Source organism: Polistes fuscatus, unplaced genomic scaffold (genome assembly GCF_010416935.1).
Source record: "Polistes fuscatus isolate 324 unplaced genomic scaffold, CU_Pfus_HIC Scaffold5, whole genome shotgun sequence".
Taxonomy (NCBI): Eukaryota; Metazoa; Arthropoda; class Insecta; order Hymenoptera; family Vespidae; genus Polistes; species Polistes fuscatus.
This window is the reverse complement of record NW_025113129.1, coordinates 10,007,929-10,023,153: the sequence shown is the minus strand read 5'-3', so window position 1 is coordinate 10,023,153 and position 15,225 is coordinate 10,007,929. Positions and strand designations below refer to the sequence as shown.

General features: G+C 30.9%; 3 protein-coding genes across 6 annotated transcripts in view; 1 reads left to right on the top strand and 2 right to left on the bottom strand.

The window, feature by feature from the left end:
- LOC122521847 overlaps window positions 1-2,196 on the bottom strand; it is a 28,401-nt gene extending 26,205 nt beyond the window's left edge. Inside the window, exons 1-2 of one of the 2 annotated variants that reach the window (XM_043642551.1) lie at window positions 466-2,195; window positions 139-332 (exon numbers count right to left, since the gene is read on the bottom strand). In XM_043642551.1, coding sequence (XP_043498486.1) covers window positions 139-274 — 136 coding nt within the window. In that variant the 5' untranslated portion in view covers window positions 275-332; window positions 466-2,195. Of the gene's footprint in view, window positions 1-138 lie in introns of both variants that reach the window. The other variant, XM_043642550.1, reaches the window with a different exon arrangement.
- A 5,682-nt stretch (window positions 2,197-7,878) lies between these two features.
- On the top strand, window positions 7,879-10,886 carry LOC122521880 (E3 ubiquitin-protein ligase CHIP). Of its 2 annotated transcripts, none has more exons than XM_043642612.1 (5): window positions 7,879-7,936; window positions 8,997-9,169; window positions 9,229-9,427; window positions 9,989-10,326; window positions 10,447-10,886. In XM_043642612.1, exons 2-5 carry the CDS (start codon window positions 9,053-9,055, stop codon window positions 10,687-10,689), a joined length of 897 nt encoding a protein of 298 aa, XP_043498547.1. In that variant the 5' UTR covers window positions 7,879-7,936; window positions 8,997-9,052; the 3' UTR covers window positions 10,690-10,886. The 2 variants fall into 2 exon arrangements, with proteins under 2 accessions (XP_043498547.1, XP_043498545.1); XM_043642610.1 differs by lacking the exon at window positions 7,879-7,936 and adding an exon at window positions 8,699-8,901.
- Window positions 10,887-10,964: 78 nt separating this feature from the next.
- LOC122521876 (GPI inositol-deacylase) lies at window positions 10,965-15,212 on the bottom strand. 2 transcript variants are annotated; one of them, XM_043642600.1, is made up of 10 exons: window positions 14,545-15,210; window positions 14,315-14,468; window positions 14,094-14,204; window positions 13,861-13,964; window positions 13,350-13,793; window positions 13,011-13,264; window positions 12,494-12,928; window positions 12,036-12,425; window positions 11,568-11,951; window positions 10,965-11,489 (listed from the first exon to the last, which is right to left on the bottom strand). In XM_043642600.1, exons 1-10 carry the CDS (start codon window positions 14,698-14,700, stop codon window positions 11,216-11,218), a joined length of 2,706 nt encoding a protein of 901 aa, XP_043498535.1. In that variant the 5' UTR covers window positions 14,701-15,210; the 3' UTR covers window positions 10,965-11,215. The 2 variants fall into 2 exon arrangements, with proteins under 2 accessions (XP_043498535.1, XP_043498536.1); XM_043642601.1 differs by lacking the exon at window positions 10,965-11,489 and having other exon boundaries at window positions 11,628-11,717; window positions 11,819-11,951; window positions 14,545-15,212.
- Window positions 15,213-15,225: the final 13 nt, after the last annotated feature.

The window sequence follows — 15,225 nt, the reverse complement described above, 5'->3', positions numbered from 1 at the left end:
GAAGTAGAAGAAGAAGAAGAAGAAGAAGAAGAAGATAGAAGAAGATAGAAAAGAAAGATGAAAAGACGAAGGTAGAAGAAAGAAAAAATGTGTGGGAGGGAAGTTGGGATAGCCTCGACGAGATTAAAGTCGTCTCACCTGTCGTCGGTGAGGAGTAGAGTAGCACCGCCAGTAGTACCAGCTGCATTTTAGCCAGACACTTTCCGCACCTGGAGCACGATTCACCGACCGAAGTGGTGGCCCACTTGCGCACCTGCACCCTCGAGTGGTTCATCGTTCACTTGACATTTGTTCGGAGAAAAATCTACGGCGCTTTCGCGCGGACCAATTGTCTTTGAAGGAAAAAGAACAAAAAAAAACAGCTAACCTCGGCGCACCGTATTCTCTCTCTCTCTCTCTCTCTCTCTCTCCCTCTCTCTTTTTCTCTCTTTCCTAATTTATAATCCGAGTAGTAATTGAACTTACTGGATTCTTTATTAAGGTTTCCCTTCTTTTGTAATTTTCGCCTAGGACGATGAAACTACGAAAATTTGCAATTTTAACTTTTCTATTACGGTCACTTTTCGACCTCTTTGTCCTTATTTCCTTTTAATTTATTTCCTTGAAAGAAGACATTTTTACGATATCTTGCCGTAATTTCTAATCTTCCTTGTTAATTGAAACTATTAAATTTTCCATCACACAGTTTTCTCTCTCTCTCTCTCTCTTTCTTTCTTTCTCTGTGAAAAAAACCCCTATACAAACTCGCGTATTTTTATCCACCAACGATTGTGAAGTTCCTTCTTCATTCTTTTCCTTCAACGAGTTGAAAAATCTTCGTTTTCTCGTTGTAATAATTGTTAAACCTAAAACTGGACTCTTTTTTGTCGCTCGTCTTCTATCATTCTCTTTCTTTCTCTCTCTCTCTCTGTCGTTTTTTTTTGGTTGTTCTCGCTGTTCCTCCTCCTCCACCTCTTCGCTTTGTCCTTGGGGCGCTAATTAGCACAAATTAATTATTCGCGCCATCGGAAGCGCTAACGCGACTTCTCAAACTTTTCTCGGTTTCTCTTTCGAAATATATTCACTAGCTCTTAAGCCGCGATACGAACGGAATGTTTCCCGGTGGATTTGCGGCTTGAAGTACGTTTGCGAATACTTATAGAGTTTCCTTCGTTGATTCTCTCCACACAACTCGCCGTTTCTGTCCAAGAGTATCGTTCTACTTATTCGTTCATCTGGTCCAATTATCGGATACTCGTCTTCGCAACTTACAACTCTCATTTCTTTTTCATTTTGTTGTTTACTCGAATCATCATCCCACTTTGTAATTCAACTTCCTCTTTTTTTTCTACGAGAAAGTCTCCTTAATTTCTTTTATTTTTATTTTTTATTTCTATTCCTCTTTTTTCTCTTTTTTCTTTTCAAATTATTCGCACGCGATAATCAAACATTCGAACAAACCACTCGAACATATTTTCCTCCACGAGCATCAATTTTCGAGTCGTGACGATTAATTGAACGAGAATAAGCGAAACGAAATTCCAACAACATTTTCGAACGCGCGAAAGGTAAATAGAGGAAGAGAGGGAGAGGGAGAGAGAGAGAGAGAGAGGAAGAGAGAGAAAGAGACGCGCGTATTTCAACGAAATTTTCCCACGTGCCACTTCCTTGCCAAGCCACGTGGTTACGATATTCATTCACGACTTTAGTCACTTCTAGACGATATTAAATCGATCTCACCCCCACTTATTTATCTCCTTCCTCTTTTTTCCCTTTATCACGAGCTCGTCATAATTTCTTTGATCCCTCACTTGTAAAAATGAAAAATCACGCGATCCATCATTTCAATCCCCCTATACTGTCGTTAAAATAAACATTCACATCACAAGCGACACATCATCTAATGAATCTCCGAACAAATTATCTCTGGTGTTGCAAATAATATATATATATAAATAATTTAATAAAGAAATCTATAAAAGGATATATCACTTTCGAGACGATTCGAAAGATCAATAATTAAAAATTCGATATAATTCTTCGCATTGAGTTATCGAAAAGAAAAATAAAACAAAACAAAAAACCAATTGGTATCGACGATTCGCGTGATAAAAACAAACTTTGACACATAGCAAGGAACCTTTTCCATCGGCAGTTCGTAGTTAACAGAAGGCCTTGGCGGGAGCTCTACAACGAATAAGGTATTACTCCCACGCGCGCATGCTCCTCCATTCTTTGGATCATCGTCCAACACCAATCTCTCGCTTACTCCCTCTTTCCCTCCCTTTCTTTCTCTCCTTCTCTCTCTCTCTCTTTCTCTTATACTCAGTCACTTCAACCCCCTCTTCATTTTCCTATGAGCTTCGCGAAGAATACTTTCGCTCTCGCTCCGTTCCACACAGTTCAACGTCTCTCGATCTGTTTTATTTTCGATCGTTTCTATTCGTCTCGATATTACCCCACCAGCATCATGCGTGCTATGAACTGCACGTGTACTTAATGTAACTCTAGGGGTGGGGTGATCCATAAATCAATTAATTCGATTAATAAACCGAAGCACCGCCATTCTCTGACTGGAGTCTTTTCGTAGGACTCCCTTTCATTCTTTCAAATTTGCTCTCATATTTTCTCTCTCTGTCTGTCTGTCTGTCTGTCTCTCTCTCTCTCTCTCTCTCTCTCTCTCACTCTTTCTCTCTTCCTCTCTCATTGTGATCGAAACATTTTTTTTCTCCATTTGAATCCTTCCGTTTTACGTGCGCAAAAAAATTGATCTTTTTATTTTATGTTCGCGGTTCTCTCTTTGTTTTGATTGAATCTTTTTGTTATTTTTTTTTTCTTTTTTTTTTTTTTAAATATGGGAAGAAAAATATCATGTTCTCCCCCCGTTTATATGGATGGGATCGAAATGGATGGGTAGAATGAAGGTAATAAAAAGTTTAAAACTTTTACCTCGACAAAATTTGTTATCATTGTTTAAAAAGATTTCTACGTTGGTGGAAAGTTTAATATGAAAACAGGAATAAAAAAAAGTAAAAAATAAATAAAATAAAACAAACGAGAAAAAATGTGGCGATTGAGAAATAGAGAAGCGCGTTTCACAAATGAAATGTTCTGAAAGAAAGGCTCACGATAACGAGGTTAAATAGGGCGTACGGAGAATGTGGTTACTATCGGGAAAGGTTGGAGCTTATTAATGGATCAAGCCTTTAATCGCAATCGCATCGTTCTGCGCGTTGAAAATTACTGCGAACGAGAACGAAATAATGGATAATGGAATATTCTTTAATGTGTAAATGAACATTTTGAGCGTTCAGGTAAATTACATTGAATTCATCATTTCTCGAGAAATTTTTATTAATGCACGTAAAGAGAGAGAGAGAGAGAGAGAGAGAGAGGGTGAGAGGAAAAGAGAGAGGGAAGGAGAAAGCTTTCGCAGAGACGCTTCTAATGGTTGGTATCGTATATCGCCTGTATAACGAACGACGAAATGTAATTCTCGAGTACAATGGTAACGGTGGAAGCACGTTCGTTAATATTTACAGATATATAGGTGGTATGGTAATTCATAGAGTGAATACAGTTGGTATATTATGTTTCAATATGTGATCTGACCAATATTGCGATCGAACGTGACAACGTAAAAATGTAGTTACATTTATTTATTTCATGTTGGTGTAAAGATGAGAGCAAATTCAATTATAACGGGGGCCTATTCATCGTTCGTTTACGTTTACTACCGGGGTCTAATTTTCCCAAAACGAGTTTTCGCGTAGTTTAATTCAATTGTGGACGTAGAACCAAACATCGATTAAACTAATCGACCCCAATAAGCTTAAACTCGTAAAACCACTTCTCCGTGCATATCCAAGATTAAATGAAATCAAGTAGAAAATTTAGTAGCATGTAGATCGTATTCGTTCGTTTCCATGAGTATATTATTTTTTTCTTTTTTCAGATTCTATTAACTTTACTGAAGAATATATAACAGGTATACGTGTAATTTCATTTTCTCGTTATTTCAGAGTAGACGTCGAGCTTATCCTATCCACTTTTTGAAATGATAATCGTTTAAATAGAGTCAATTTATCTACAAAATGTGTGCATTCGACCCTACAATTTTTCACTCGAGTGACCCTTTGAAAATGGACATGGAACATCATTTTTCGAAATGTTCGGTTAAAATCGTTATCATCGTAACGTCTCGAGGTAAATGTTATCGCGTTGAGAAGGTCTTAAGGTCCGTAAAGAGCTCATTTGTCTCTAGGATTCATCTTTCCGATTACTTCTCTTCCCTTCTATCTAGCAAAAACTCATTTATACCGAGACGACCCCTGTCCACCACAAAATCATCCTTGAAAAACATCCTCAAATTCGAGAATCGATTTGCCATACCACCTCAATTCTTCTATCCATTCTTTATATTTCCTCGTTTTACCCATTATCGAAAAGTCGATCTTCGTTAGATCCCTTTATGAACCATTTTAATCTGAGAATCCTGTTAATGTATCACGTAGGATAAATCAATCTGCGTTATCATTGCACGAATTATTTCTTTTTTTGACCGGAATGACTGATATCCACGTTAATAAAAAAAAAAGAAATGATTAAGTTAACTCGACGTTGTTTCTTTTTTTCTTTCTTTTTTTTTCTCTCTCTCGGCCAGATTCGTAAATAGTATTAATCGCAAGTAAAAGAGAGAAAAAAAAATGAAAGAAATGAGATTAGAGAAGTTCAACTTTGTATCCCTCGATATTTCTCTTTGATTCTTCCCTATTAGCAGAACAGAGACTTGATTTCTTTTAACGAAATCGCGCACATTTTTCTTCATTAGGATGATTACAAGTAAAGAGGATCAAACAAGTACCTACCTACCTCTATCGTTATATCGTTCTACAAACCGTTTAGGTGTGGCTCGAAGGGAGAGAACATGTATTATCACCCAGACTTGATTTCCTGGCGTGTCGACAAAAAATTAAACCTAATCATGCGCTTACAGTAGATAGCCAAGATAAATGGATTAATATAGGTCTAACAGTATCGTTGAATTATTAAAATATATTGCTTTGGTCATTTGTTACGTGAGATAGAAACAAATGTTCTCTAATGGACGTGTTAAAATTATATCCTTTTGTTTTTGATACCAGGAGTTTTTTTTTCTTTTCTTTTTTTTTTTTCTTTTTTAAGTGAAACTTCTCAGGTGACGGTAACGACAAAATTTTATGAAACGACATTAAAAAGAGAGGAAACATAAAGACAAGAAAAGAAAGAGAAAGAGAGATAGAACCCATTATACAAATTTTCCTATTCATGGTCTCACGATTATAAAAAGAATTAGTGTATAAAATATAAAAGAATTGTAAAAATATTATATCATATGTTTTTTATGATGAAACTCTATTTCTGAAATCATTTTCATGAAATATCATGAATGTACATTAAATATTCCTAATAAATAATTATTTTACAAATTATATGTAAGTATATTGTTTAATTCTTATTGTACTAATTATTTTAATTCATATATTGTACTAATTCTTATTATTATTATTTAAATAATACCTAATGCACATCAATGCACATGTAGACGTGCGTTCGTATTGTAACAACTTGCGTATTGTATTTGAGGTTTCAATCGAATGTCAATCAGAATGTTTTTATTATTGCGTTTGTTAAGTAAGAAATTGCGTTTCACATTTGAAGTTTCAACCGAATCTACATCAAAGCATTTGCATGTTTGCATGTTTGCATGTTTGCGTTAATTTAGGAATGGAGTACTGTAAATGGAGTACTGCTATATTCCTTATGCGTTAATCGGGTCGTTAGGTCAATTTAAAACGATGTTCATAATTTTTTATCCAACATTAATAATAAATTAGAGACCAAAATTTATGACTCGTTATTTGCGTTGAATTTTTTTGAAATTTTTTTTTAGTAAATTACTAATGAAATAAATTTGTTAGAAAAATAAATGTAGAAATAAAGTCTTAAACTAAGGGCCACCAAATACAGCAACCTCTTCGCGTTAAAACTTGGGTCGGTATTGCTCGCGATATATCCAAATCTAATTGTAAGATGTGTAACGCAAATACTACCGGGCGAACGACTGTGCTAAATTTAATCTAAATTTATTTACATGTTTAATTATTATTCACTTTCTTTTGGTCCTTTTGACACATTGTTTTTTTGTTTAATATTTAAATGATCTCGATTGCGTTTTTCTTTTTATTCAAAAACTATATTGAATTGAATTGTAAAACTTTGACAATAACAATTCAACAAAAATTGTTAAAATTAAAATGATGTTTAACGAGCCACACAAAACGATCGAAAAAATAAGTTCCGTTATTTTCGCACGAATAGTTATCCATTGAATCGTGAAACAGGTATATACTTATAATAGCTAGTAATGGGACGATAAGTTTCCTGATAATAGATACAATATTTTATCTAAAAGTTTACGATTACATAGAAACTTCAGCCTCGAAGAATGAAAGCAACTTGTTTACGCTAAGTCTTGAACTTTTTGATATTATTGTGACTTCTCAAAACAATTATTTCAGTCGAGATGCAATCGTCCTAACGTCAACATCTTCGAGTCTGTAAATATGACAAGCTCTTAGAATTAAATTTTATCTCACTTACACGTTTAATTAAGCTACGTATTAATCTCTTTTAGTCATTCTATATGTGTTCTCATTTTATCTAAATCTATATGTATATGTGTGTATGTACGTATGTATATTTCTTGAAACAGTAAAAAAATATAGTTTAAAAATTCGAAACAAAAATTATTTCGTAATAATCTCCTAAGTGGACATCAAAACAACGATATTATTTTCACGAATATCGTTCGAAAACGACATAGATTCGATTTACGAATAATATATCCTTAAAAACATGTTGTAAAGAATCGAATAATATAATAGAAGAAGTAATATAAAATGTAGTAATTACCTGTAATTATGAAGACGATACAGATTCCGTATAGAAGTGGTACCCACCAAACAAATATGTCGTCCACCAATAAGACAATTAAAAGATCCTCGCAGTACACTATCATTGATTCACTTTAAATCGATAATAATCGAGACATATCGAAAATGTTAAATCGATTGCTAGAAAAAGAAGAAACTAAATGACAAATACGCGGGTAAATAATAATGGTGTAAAAAATCCGGATACAGCTGACCTATATAAATTCTGAGAAAAAGTATTGGCAAGTTAACCTATATAATTTCTTGGAAAATATCTCTTTTCAATGGCAAAGTAGGTGATAAAAAACTGTCTCGCTTATTATCCACACAAACATTCATAACACAAGAATATAAATACCTATGTAGAATCAAACTTGGCGACAACACAACAAGCGTTCATAAAAACTTTCTATATAGATATATAGATAGATCTGTCTCTCGACATGTGATTTTCTCATGTATATATCATCTACACACGCATACATAAATTCTAGGAAAAGTCCAGGCTTCGCAGGTTATACATTTCCTTATTTTCGAAAAAGAAATAAAACTACGTTGAGACGTAAAATATGCACTATATTTTTTCTCTAAGCTCATTATACTATTTTATTGCGCATTATTATTAACATTTATAGCATAACTTTAATAATGTTTTGTATAAAAGTGTTGGCATCCGCAAGAAGTATGTAAGAAATATTTCTGATTAAGATTATTTTATATTCTATGTAATGTTTATAATTTTGTATTTATAATTTGCTGATAAAAAAAGGTCGTGAACTCTTTTAAACATTACAAAGCTATTCAAGTACATTGAATATAATATAAAACAGTGTGATACGAAATAAAAAGTATCAAATATAAACTTGGGGTTGTTTTTCAAACCAATGATGTAAACAATTACGTGCTCACAAACGATAAGTTGACAAGTTAGTCTTCTTTTAGATACGGACGAGTAAACATCGTGCATTTCTTGTTCCATGCAGGTATGTTCAATTAATTAATACTTTATAGATTAATTTACATTTATTTAAGTAATATGAAACATATGTTTATTACTTCGGTATAATTTATTAATATATTAACAAAATACATTTATTTATATGTTATATAATTATTAACGCACATTGAATAGAAATTAATTTTAATGTAAAATTTCGATAAGAGAGAATTTCAAATTTAGGGAGAGAGAGAGAGAGAGAGAGGGAGAGAAGAGAGATAGAGAGATTGTTAATTAGTGAAATAAATAATACCTGAAAAGCTCGTACGATCTTGATGGTCACTTTACCGTTGAATTTCAACCAGAAAACATCCTAACTTTTTAAATCTATAATATAATCGATTAACATAATTAATTAATTCTTAAATTAATTAACTCAACATTTATTTAAACAATTTATAGTATATACATACTTCTGATTGTTGTATATAGCTTATTAGAGAGTAAATAGTAATTTGATAAGAATAACTTAATAATCTCTGATTAGTGATATAAACAACAGATGATTCGTGTAACTGTGACAAATGACAAGTCAGTTTATCGTTAAAGCTACTGAAGAATTAACATTAAAACTTTGAATTTAATCTCTCGAATAAATAATTATTTTGATCTGTGTGTGCATACATATGTATATGTAACTAGTAAGTGGTAACGGTAATAATAAGTAAAAATACTTACTCGTCAAATCGTGTAAATAAATATATTGTACCGCGACGATTCGTATCGCCATCTGTCGTATTGTCTAGCGAACTAAATTGTGTAGACAGCTTTTATATAGAAACTAAACGGACCCTGGGCAAACGTACATACGTATTTAATAAATAATCTATTATATTTCATTGGTATTTTTAATATTTGTTGTAAAAAAAATCGTATACATAAAACGGGATAAGTGAGAAATGATATTCTTTTTTCAAATTAAATACAAATAAAAGTGATAATCAAGAAAATGTATGTAGAACTGAGGTTAAAATATTGTGATATTTTGTTTTTTTTCTTTGACCTTTTTACAGTATTTATTTGTATTTTTGTGTACACATTTATAGAATTTAAAATACGTTCTCAACGTTGTGTCCATTGCGACACTTAATAAATCATCGCCATGAGCAAGATGTATTCAACTGCTAACTTGTCAGACAAGGAATTAAAGGAGCAAGGCAATCGTCTGTTCAGTCTACATAAATATGAGGATGCTGCAAACTGTTATACAAAAGCAATTGTGAGTGATACTTCAAATCTGTGCAGATCAGTTACGACTCTGCATTTGTATTCCTTCAGATAAAGAATCCGACTCAAGCGTTATACTTCACAAACCGAGCATTATGTCATCTCAAACTGAAGCGTTGGGAGTCATCGTGTCAAGATTGTAGGAGAGCTTTGGATATAGATCCTTGTTCTGTAAAGGGACACTTTTTCTTGGGTTTAGCTTTACTTGAACTAGAACTTTATGATGAAGCTGTTAAACATTTGCAAAGAGGTATGTTTTTATGAAATAATAATAAATGAAATTTATTCTACTTACAAAATATGATAGAGCTTCTTAAAAAATATGAATACATTTTGAGCCTCGATATTTGCTTCTTTCTATTTGTATCATGTGCTAGAATAATTAATTATATCGATAGAAGGTCTATAATATGGTGACAGTTATACTTTTTTTTAAATCCAAGAATAAATGTAGTTTTCAATGGTATCAAAATATTTGATTAAATATCTCCATCGAATGACAAAATTTTCAAAATTATATATCACCTAGTATACTTTCTTACATTATTATAACTAATATTATTCCGAATTTGACACGGTTGCATGGAGCATTGTGACTACGCATAATTCATCTGTAAATGGTAGGAATATGTCCATTGAATTTCGAGGTAAAATACAATAAGTTGCATTGTTGCTTGATTCCTATCATTTGGCTATCTTGCACAACTCTTTTAGACACTAGATGCTACTGTCATCAAATTGTTAATTACTATTAGAATGACACTAATATTATTTTGAAAATGATTAACTATGCTAAATGACAATGGCATAGCGGTGGACTTGGCCAAGGAACAGAAATTAAATTATGGCGACGACATTACCAGTGTCTTGAGGCAAGCACGCAAACGCCGTTTTCAGTTGAGGGAAGAACAAAGGATTGCACAAGATATTGAACTACAGACGTATTTAAATCAATTATTAGCCGAAGATGCTGAAAGAAAATTAGCTGCTTTAAGCGATCAAGAAATTATCAAAGATGGGGACAATAAATCTGGAATGGATGTATCGAGTAGTGATTTAGCTAGGAGGAAAGAAGAAATTGAAGAAAAGCGAGATATTTGTACAACTCGTCTTAATGATTTATTTGCTAAAGTTGATGATAGAAGAAGGGTCAGTTTATATTATCATATATTATTATTATTATTATTATTATTATTATTATTATTATTATTCGTAAGGGTTTCTTCATGTTAGTTTTAGCCTCATTAATATCGATATTAATTTTAATAGAAAAGAGAAGTGCCAGATTACTTGTGTGGAAAAATTAGTTTTGAGATACTTCAAGAACCTGTAATCACACCTAGTGGAATTACTTACGAACGAAAAGATATTGAAGAACACTTACAAAGGGTGGGACATTTTGATCCAGTTACACGTGTTCGATTAACACAAGACCAATTGATTCCAAATTTAGCTATGAAAGAAGTGGTGGATACTTTCCTTCAAGAAAACGAATGGGCGCTGTATTATTAATGTGTTGATAAAATATATTACTATATATTTCTTACATTTAATTCGTATAAAAGGATAAAATATATTGTCAGTATATGATTTATTAATATTTTGGGGGATAAGTTTTATTCTTTGTATACATACATATTCTGTCATTTCTGTCAGATGAATTAATAGAGAAGAACATCTAATACATTTTTAAATAATTTAATTTTAAATTAAACTGACTTTTTATTGTTTTTAAATTGTATACACACTTTAATAAGAAGTCAATGAAAAATATTTACACAATTTCCTTGACAATCTTTATATTATTAATAGAATTATTTATTATGTATATGCTCAGCTTAGTTGTAAAATCTTTGTACATTAGAATCAACCTGTTAACTATTTTATGCACCCATAGATAACATAAGTTTGATCATTGAATATGTATATTTTAATTTTTTTCACGAATAATAAGTCATGTATTTTATGATACAATACAGTTTATTTTATTTCCTTTGATAAAATTTGAGTAAATAGTTTATTTAACTATTTAATTGTATTATGAGTATAATCTGTTAGTAATAATACAATTAAGGGAAAGAATAGTTGTAATTAATGCCACGGAGGGTGGTATAAAACATTGAAAAAAGGATGGACGAGCAGTTGCTGTCGTAGAAAGCATAATCCAACTTAGAAAACGCAACATATTGCTTAATATCCATGAATTGGAAGATTTGGAAGATATTTGTACGAGTTCAAGAGTACTACACACAGCTAATATTTCCCAGCTAATGACCAGTATAGAATCTTCTGTCAATAATCGTGTATTATAACTGTAAATCATTTTTTATTTTTCATTATAATATTGCAACAATAAAATAACTAAAATATTAATAGTAAAGTTAACTGACCTGAAATTTTTCGCCCATACAAGAACAGATGGTACAGCAGCTATAGCGGTAAAACTCCATAAAATAAAAAGAATTAAATAATCTATTATTTTTTGCTGACTATTTTCACTTGTTCCAGTAGTTTCTGTTCTTGTTCTACTCTTAAAAAATCTACCAAAGGTAAAATGTTTTAAGCAAGACATCAATAATTCTTCTAAATAATCTTCATACATTCTCGTCAATTTTAAAAAATGCAAAAATACTGAGATAACCATAGATAATGCTCCACACGTTGCTGGAACTAAAGATATGACAAGAATTGTTGTAAAGAATGGCAATTGATTTAATCCACCGAGTAACCAGTCAGCCCACGTCATCGAAAAGGCTATTGCTCTTGCTAAAAACCTATAGAAAAATATAAAAATATTTTTAAAAAATATTATTAAAAAATATAAGAATTTTATATTACAAATAAATATATGATCTTACCTTACAGCTATGCCATGTGCTAATGAACCAAGGAAAATAACAGAACAGCATGTACCAATAGCGAATATACAAATTATGGTTAAAGCCACAAAACTTTCGAAAACAATACCAAAGTAGATGCATAAAGCAATTGTAACAGTTAATGGCGGATATATATTTTTATCGCTATCTATTCGCGATGATATTATTATTAAGAGTAAACTTATGATAATTATATAAAGATTAGACCAGCGATCTCGTATTAAACATGAAATCTGATCTATTATGCCACCTTCTTTAATATTAAATTTATATGAACATTTTGGTTCTAAAGTCATTCTTAAGATTGCAGAAATATTGGTATTATAGTTGTAACGTGTCTGTACTTTTAAAGTTTTAGGTCCATCATCACTGTAAAACAAACAATTGATGCGCAGATAATTTAATTAAATACTTGTATAAAAAAAGAATGCACTTACATTTCACTTAAGAATATAGTTTGACTAATGCCAGAATTCAATGATTCCAATAATTCAATACTAGTGTGAACTGGTCCTTTAATATTTTTACATTCAATATTTTTGAGTTCCACATCTACTACATTTATTTTATCTAAAGTTAAATAATATCTTGTTTGTCCAGGTGTAAAATTTATCAGACCAGATAAATCAGAGCTAAAAAGATTTTTAATTGTCCAACTCCTCTTTTTTATAGGCAAAATTCTCTTTTCATGAGAATATGCATCGACGGTAATTATAACATTGTTTTTTAAATCTTCTGAAGGTATTCTGATAACAATATGTGTCACATCTGGATATTTAATTTCTTGAGTATCTAAATCAACAACACGTCTGAGTCTATATAAATAATCAGGAGCCATTCTTGTTCTATTTGTAAGATTCCAACCCCAGTCGCTAAAAGCAAATAATAAAATGTTTTAAAAATAAGTGATTAAATATAGCTTGAACGTTAAAATAATATGATTTTTATACGAACCACACTCTAGAGTAGCCTTGCAAATTTGACGCAGAACAAACAAAGAGCCAATCTTTTGTTTCTAAGTTTATTGTTTCAATTGTCAAATGATCACGTGGATTTATAAGTCTAATCATTAAATATATAGGAACTTTTCTAGAACTGTCGACTTTATTTTCCCATGTGTATTGTCTCTGGATATTTTCTATCCATTCACCTTTTTTATTAAAATTAAATTTTTCTTTATAATGATATAATCTTTTTCCTGAAGCTCGCTATAAATATATAATAAATCAATATATTTACCTTTTTATAAATATTAAACATATAAGTAAACTAGAAATAAAAATGTTTCCTTACGTGTAAAAAATGATAAGATAGAGCTTCTAATTTACGAGCAGGTTCATTATAAATTCTAGGTGGTCTTTGTGTATAATTAACGCTATCAAATAAAGATCTCACAATAGCAAGCACTAATTGTTTGCACCACAAAATACATTGATGATCTGTAGATTTCCAAACATCTGGTATACTTGTAGATAAAATATTTATATCCGCTATAGAATCTATAACTTGATATGCTGGTACGATTATGTCTCTTGGGCCACCGGCAATTGATACCACCTTTATACCAGCATCTTTAATGTCACTTGCTTTTTTCTCTAAAGCGTAATAATAATTGGCAAAAGTATTATCGAACATTAATGATGGTGTTGAAGGAACTGCCAAATTGATTATAATACTGACAGTACTAACATTTGCATTAGGTACTAATAAAATAGCTCCCTTAGCTATAATTCCTCCCTGAAAATGAAGATAATTACATTCTTCTAATTTATATTTTTCATTGTAAACATGTATTTATAATTACCATTGAGTGACCAATAAGTACAACATTATCCATGTTTCCTTTGTACAAACTTAAAATTTTGTTTATGCAGTGATAAACATACATAGTTTCTTCTATCAATACACCTTTTATAAAAAAAAAAAATATCTTTCATTGTTATTCATATTGCAAATAAAAATATTATTTTTATACTAAACGTCTTTTTAAATATCTTATTAACTAGGATTTTTATTTCAATGTGATATTATACGTACCGCCATACAGAGCAGAATAATCTTTACCCAATGATACGGTAAAGAAGTCAAAGTGAAAGGGTGTTCGATCTTTCAGAGCTTTTCTCAAACTGACAGAAGCAATAGATCTTACTGCGTATGCAAACAAAGATATATATATATACATATATACATGCCGAGTATGTTGTAACTAATTTCACTATCCTAGTATAAACCACAATTAAAAAATATTCACACATTACCTTGTTCATGAGAACCTGCATTTCCAGGAATAAAAAGAACAGGTATTCCTGTAAAATGCATTCTTCTAAGTTTTTCTGTAACAAAACCTTCTCCGTATGCATACAATCCAAATCGTGGATAGTTGTTTTCTATGTTATCGTCTAAAGCTACCCTCTATATCAAGATAAAAAAATAAAGAATAATAAATTAATTTTTCACAAAATAATATTTGTTAAGTAAATATACTTACCACATATTGAGGATATTCAAACATATAAGTCATTTCACAAGTATTATTCTCAAAATCTGTGATGTACCGTACACCACCAAGGATATATAATAATAATAAAAACAAAAATAATGTAACTACTAAGAAATAGAATAAGACAGATCTAAGAAACGTCATGTTTTATCTTTAATATCTACGTTTCTGATTAGAATAAGTATAATTTTTATAATTTCATATCATTTCCTAATCATTTCATTAACATTTACGTTAACCTTCTCATACTACGAAATATGTATACAATGTTTCGATATTTATTAAGAATCAATTCTAACATATTCAACATTTTTTGCGATATTTAAAAGAATTCACAAACGATGTATTTGGAATTATCAATAACACATTTTTAATTTAATTTTAAGGTTATTGGTACGTCAGTCATGTATGTGAAGATTGGTACATATGATTGTATGGACTTGTAACCATTTTTTAAATTCATTATATTATATTACATTTAAAATTTGAATTTTGTGTGTTTCAAGTGTTTGATATTAATTAATTTTTTTAAGCATTTGTCTATCACGAAATAAATATTCGATTACATAATTCAATTCGAGAGTCAGTTATTTTTCGATGCGATATGAAATGTACGTGAGAATATCATGAACTTTCTTATACTATAGCAAAGTCCTTTCAACATCATTC

Bases quoted from the DNA above. Each gene is read 5' to 3' on its own strand.
- LOC122521880 (XM_043642612.1), top strand. From the start codon at position 9,053: ATGAGCAAGATGTATTCAACTGCTAACTTGTCAGACAAGGAATTAAAG. The intron at 9,170-9,228 runs GTGAGTGATACT...GTATTCCTTCAG, and splicing joins ACTGTTATACAAAAGCAATT to ATAAAGAATCCGACTCAAGC. The intron at 10,327-10,446 runs GTCAGTTTATAT...TAATTTTAATAG, and splicing joins AAGTTGATGATAGAAGAAGG to AAAAGAGAAGTGCCAGATTA.
- LOC122521876 (XM_043642600.1), bottom strand. From the start codon at position 14,700: ATGACGTTTCTTAGATCTGTCTTATTCTATTTCTTAGTAGTTACATTA. The intron at 13,965-14,093 runs GTACGTATAATA...TTTTTATAAAAG, and splicing joins TTATTCTGCTCTGTATGGCG to GTGTATTGATAGAAGAAACT. The intron at 13,265-13,349 runs GTAAGGAAACAT...ATATATTTATAG, and splicing joins TATCTTATCATTTTTTACAC to CGAGCTTCAGGAAAAAGATT.